The 5,667-nt window shown below is 35.9% G+C and overlaps 1 protein-coding gene across 1 annotated transcript; it reads right to left on the reverse strand.

The window, feature by feature from the left end:
- Positions 1-1,910: 1,910 nt before the first annotated feature.
- LOC124113663 (zinc finger CCHC domain-containing protein 10-like) lies at positions 1,911-5,439 on the reverse strand. Its single transcript, XM_046474122.1, has 7 exons — positions 5,286-5,439; positions 4,859-4,891; positions 3,948-4,013; positions 3,349-3,390; positions 3,126-3,143; positions 2,695-2,748; positions 1,911-2,161 (listed from the first exon to the last, which is right to left on the reverse strand). Exons 1-7 carry the CDS (start codon positions 5,437-5,439, stop codon positions 2,139-2,141), a joined length of 390 nt encoding a protein of 129 aa, XP_046330078.1. The 3' UTR covers positions 1,911-2,138.
- Between the last annotated feature and the right edge of the window lie 228 nt (positions 5,440-5,667).

Genomic DNA, 5,667 nt, shown 5'->3' on the forward strand with positions numbered 1-5,667 from the left:
TTTGATGGCGTGTCCTCTTAACTTGACGGCTTGGACTGTTGCTCACAATATCGATGACTGGATTGTCTGGTCCAGATACGATTCTTGTCGCCGTCATGTAGCTCGAATAATGCTGAGTGCATTGGGTCAGCAGCTTCTATTTGTTGTTCTATATCTCTTCCGATGTAAATAAAACCTATTTATTTACAATTATTCTTAACGTACCCAGGTCCACCTTATAGTTAGAACACACACACATCACTTCCAATTAATGTCTGTTTATTCGTAGAATAAAGACAAGAAAGGTTGGGTAATCATAGGGTTAGGTAGTGGCGGCAGTACACTGAGCCTGCCCCTGACTAGAAAACCTGACAACACAAAAACAATTCGATGATGCCTTATCATCTGATTGCTGACAAATAAATTCTGACATAGTGCCCTATGATACTCAAAATACAATAATACTGATATATGTATCACTGATGCTACCGTTATTTCCCTGAAGTAACAATACTGACACAACAAACCATATCTGAAAGTATCAACTTGATTCAATCATAACAATACTGTAATAGTGTATAATGGTTAGGCAGTCCTACATTAAGTTGAAACAGACCATAGTGCCTTAGGCCACATGACCTCTGGTGTAGCTACACTATACATTATTAATGACAACACAATTTAAAGTTCCAGCTGTATAATCATGATAATACCAGTAAACATTACATTACTGGTTACAATAGCCTGCTAAATATTGAAATAGAGCATAAAGCCATAACCTATAACACATCTGGTACAGCAAAACTATATAACACAAATACCAAAGACAATTCTTTCCTCTCAAAGTCGCAGCTAAATAATGGCAATCAACATTAAATATTAGTTAAATGGCTTGCACAATATTGATACAGAGCATAACCTCTGTGACATCTGACCTTTTACCTCTGCTGCTACTATTCCTCTACCTGAAACTTTAGGCCTATAGCTTCAATAGAATACCCGACAAAACAACCACGACTAGAGATATACTGACTTAAGGATGCTATCTTGATTATATATATCAACATTCAGTCACGAAAAGTAAATGCCATCTTGCTACAGACATTTAACTCTAATCATGCTAGCTGAACATCACGCATGAGGTGTCATCCACTCGATATACTTAGCTGTTGGCCTCATTTAACGGCAACACAGCAGTACGCTGGTCATAAAACATGTACGCTGGTCAGTTTTATGTCTTACATGGTGCAGTTAACTTGTGCTGATATCTACTTACACCAATAACAACACAGAAGCAGTATCTTACAGTGTTTGCCATTATCAATCAACTTGTAAACATAGAAATACCGCTTACGTAGTTTAGGAAACTTGACTTGGCGGTTCAGAAAAGTATAACTTTATAACAAACACTAAACTATCCTGCGACAATGCAAAACACCTATGTACAAGATCACAACACAGCATTATTTAGCAGGGGAATAACTATTGTGATTATCAAAATACTTACTTGGAATTTATTTGAGACGGAATGTAAGCAAAGTTAGGCAGCGTGCATGGTGATGGGTGTTTATGCAAATTGGGCCAGGCAATAACAGCCGAAATGCGCAACTTAAAATATTAAAATTAAGTCAGCACTTAATTTAAGTTAAACTTAAATTAAGTCATATTAAAGATTGCACTTGCTCATATTAATCAATAACATCTTATATCATAATGGCATTTCTTTCACTATGTAGAAAACAAAATAAATGTTTTCAATTTTCTATACATTATATATCACACATATTGTATTAATATTCTGGTACATATTGAAGGTGCTTGGTAGTACTGACTACAGACTGAAAATCCCATTTATTAACTCATTCAATCTTTTATCAACAGACAACAACATACAAAGATTTTTTGACATCGACTTTATTCTTGGACCATGATACACACTCATGTTGTCCCTATCACAGTTTACATTTATTTTGCGCTTGTCCATCTGTCAGACCAGCGCCATGTACATTCTGTCTATACGTGAACGTACATTACTATCTCTACTCCATTGTGGTCAACTCAAACGTGGTCACGCTCTTGAACAGTGTAATAGTTCACCGGTAACACCAGACTGGAGTACCGGGTGTTCAAAAGGACCATGCTTCAAACATTCAGTAAGGTTACTGAGCAGGCTCGCCAGCATCTAAAACAATACAATGATAAAACATTATACTGAGACCATTTTTAACAACTTGGTTTTAGGCTATTGTGGTGGTCCAAATACCTATGTCACAACTGGTAAGACTTCTTTTAAGTAATATATAAATGGAATTGTACGTTGAGATGAAAACAAAAGAAATTGAAAGTGACATTTAATGAGGAGTCAAAGGATTTAATTGCTTCATATAATCTTATTTGTTTTCATTCTAACTGGAAATAATAAAAGGCTTATCTAAAACATCTACTTTTATCTCAATTTGTAAAACTATATGTTAGCAATTTCGTAAACTAAGTAATTTAAAATAAAACGTTTGGTTCACTAATAAAGTGCAATCACAGTTACAAGGTTCTATATGATATTCTCCTGTGTTCTATATTAAACTGTAACAATTGTTTTACTGATTTTGTAGCAAGGTAGGTTGCAGTTTGTTTATATCTGAGTCAAATGTTCAATGATTTTCATATTAAAATAGGATGTATTTTCCGTTTCTTTTATAACAGGACCTTTACACTCACCGATAACAGGAGGATCGACCTCGACTGCTACACCGTCCAAGGGGACACAGGCATCTTATGTAAAAAGAGAGAAACAGTCCTTGATATAGAGTGACACATGATCCCACGGTTTTCAAAGATGTGGATGAGGCCATTGGGCCAAACATTATGTGTGCCTTCTAAGTGTGAGTTGAGCTATGTTATATTGTGAACACATTAATTACAAGGGTCAACAAGACTGGAAATAGGTGTGATTTACAAATAATTGTTTTATATTTCATTCACAGCTGTTTACTCATTTTGAGTGGATTCATTTTCTTTCGGCAAATTTGAGAACAATTTTGTAGCTGTCCAAAATCTTCTGTTAATCTTATTGTTACTTAGCGCCGTATCCTACCCTGGTAATTTGGAAAAACAAAGTTCTAATTGATGAAAGGTGTCGGGAACCTTACCTCCTACGCATTCTTGGGCTGAAAAAATAACAACATTGAACTGAGGCATCGTAAAATAAAATACGAACGAACGAGGGCACATGTAAAGATTTTATGGGTATCTTCACTCAGTCTGAGTTCATGTGCCATTAAACTGTGCTGTGATAAAAAATATATGAGGTAGAATTTGAAAACAAATGAAACAATATTTAATTCACGTCGGAGGCCAGAGACTCATGCTTACCGAAGCCTTCAATTAGTCCTTGTAGCCCAGGGTCACCAGAACCTGTAATACAACATATTCATGCTATACAATTCCTATCACATGATATAAACTGGCATAAAAACTTGTTATAAAATAACAATTCCATGATGTAAACTGGCAATTACTTGTTATAAAATTACTATTCCATGATACATATCTATTACATCTGTAACATCCCTAGTTAGGAAATGACATAAAACACAGAATGACTGATTAATCATGGTTTTAGGCCGCATCCGAAATTTTGCGTTTTTCGCGGCTCAGAAAAATAGAGAGAACGAGATTCATTGCATTATGTGTATAGACAAGAACTATCCCGCCAACATTTCCTCATTTAATGAGTTCTCCCCCTTACTTCAAACTCAGTTGAACTACATGATGTCCTTGATTTGCACATGCAGTCATGTTCTTTAAAATGTAGTGTCTGCTGTACAATCATCAACACATGAGCAATTGGCAATATCACATTGGGCAAGAGCCTCCCGCTTTGCTTTGACAGCTCCCAATCATTTCCAGCGTCTCTGTGTTAACAATGATAACGTATGATGGCAATGCGCAATCGGTTAACAACGAATTACCTTCAGAAGACGAAGATGAAGACGATGATGTTGATGTTGATGTTGATGTTGATGCTGATCTACGACCTGTAACAGACATTAAATAGACCTAATCGTTCATGTAAAATTCCTTTCAGGAGATTTAGGATCAGCATTAGGGATCCAAACCATGGCCTGTGTCTGGATTTGATCATTCAAACTGCACTAAAACCAGTTGCAGATAGATTCACCATAATTACGCATTATTACGAGTATTTGACTAGTCATCTTTCTAATAATAATAATAATGTTACTCGTCTGTTGCATGACTGTTAACACTGACTTGTTCATGTTCAGTGACTTGGCTCATAGCGTCTCATTGTGTCCCGTGTCAAGCAATAACTTGTCTGGTCAGATTCAGTTATTAACATGCCGCCATTATAACATATATCTGGGGTATTATTGGGGTATTGTTGACTGTAGCGTTAACAACCATCATGGTTGTTGCTCGTAACCAAATATGTCGGGATTTGATCATTACAAAGATGTACAAAAACCCGTTCCAGATAAATTCAATATAAGTACGCATAATTATGAATGTTTGACTAGTAATGATAACAATAATAACACACTTATTCAAATCCATAGATTTTCTTCACCGAGATAGAAGCAATGGAAAAAGGGATTCCATGACAGCTATATTGGATAAGTATTTCCATGTGAAAGCAGAAAGTTATTAAAATCCTAATTGTATTATGGAACCAAAATAAATTCTGTCAACGGTAGTCAAAGCTACTGGCTTAATTTCATAGCAGTTAATTATAATAGTTTGCAGTTGTGACACAAAAATGGTTTGACAAACGTGTCAGTTCATTATACTAACATAAAACATGAATACGTATGCCGTCTCAGTTTTAACTTGATCAAATATGTAGCAGAGTAAATATGCTTACCTCTTTTGTTACTTGCAAAGGAACATGCGATGCCTGAAAAAGATTTGAGTAATAATGATGGAGTGTGACAAGTGTGATAAAACACAATTAAAGTAAAATATCACGTTGGATTATCCTGCAGGAGAAATGCTTATGTTGTTGCGACATACTCATTTTCAATGTATAAGCAACAACAGAATTCCTTAGATCTAGAGCCTTATCATCCATGATCCGGTACATACATGCAACGTTTGCGGAATGTCACCTATTGTCAGATTCCCATTTTATAAAGGATATACCATGATATTGAATGCAAGATAAAGTTGTGTTCAGTTGATGACTGAAGGGGGGTTTCTACTACAATAAGCAAGACAACGGACGCCATCTTCTACACAATATATTCTGAGCAATACACAAAGTAACAACTCCGATATGTACATGTACTCACTGATGGCGATCAGGAACAAGACTTTGGCGGAGTTCATGATTTTCTGTTGTTCTGTGCAGGCGCTGAACTGTGTCTCTCCTTGATCTCTGCTGTCACTGTTTGGTATGAATGTCGGAGATGTTACTGGCTTACTTATAGCGTATGCTACATACATTATGAGATGTTAAGTATTTGAAGACCAATGGTCATTGTTTGCCTGTAATGGTGTGAACATATTTGTCTGTTATGCCATATCTGTCACTGTCAGGCAGTGATTGTCATTTTACGATGTGAGATAGTGTACAAATACAGTTAAACATCTCAGTTTCATGTTCATTTTGAACAATATCGAATTATGCATGTACCCATATGCATTATACTTCATTTTAATTCTCAAGACGGC

The sequence above is a fragment of the Haliotis rufescens genome, unplaced genomic scaffold (assembly GCF_023055435.1).
Source record: "Haliotis rufescens isolate VD_foot unplaced genomic scaffold, xgHalRufe1.0.p SCAF_6, whole genome shotgun sequence".
Taxonomy (NCBI): domain Eukaryota; kingdom Metazoa; phylum Mollusca; class Gastropoda; order Lepetellida; family Haliotidae; genus Haliotis; species Haliotis rufescens.

Bases quoted from the DNA above. Each gene is read 5' to 3' on its own strand.
- LOC124113663 (XM_046474122.1), bottom strand. From the start codon at position 5,439: ATGTATGTAGCATACGCTATAAGTAAGCCAGTAACATCTCCGACATTC. The intron at 3,391-3,947 runs GTAATTCGTTGT...GTTGTATTACAG, and splicing joins TTCATCTTCGTCTTCTGAAG to GTTCTGGTGACCCTGGGCTA. The intron at 2,162-2,694 runs GTGAGTGTAAAG...GTATTGTTTTAG, and splicing joins GGTCGATCCTCCTGTTATCG to ATGCTGGCGAGCCTGCTCAG.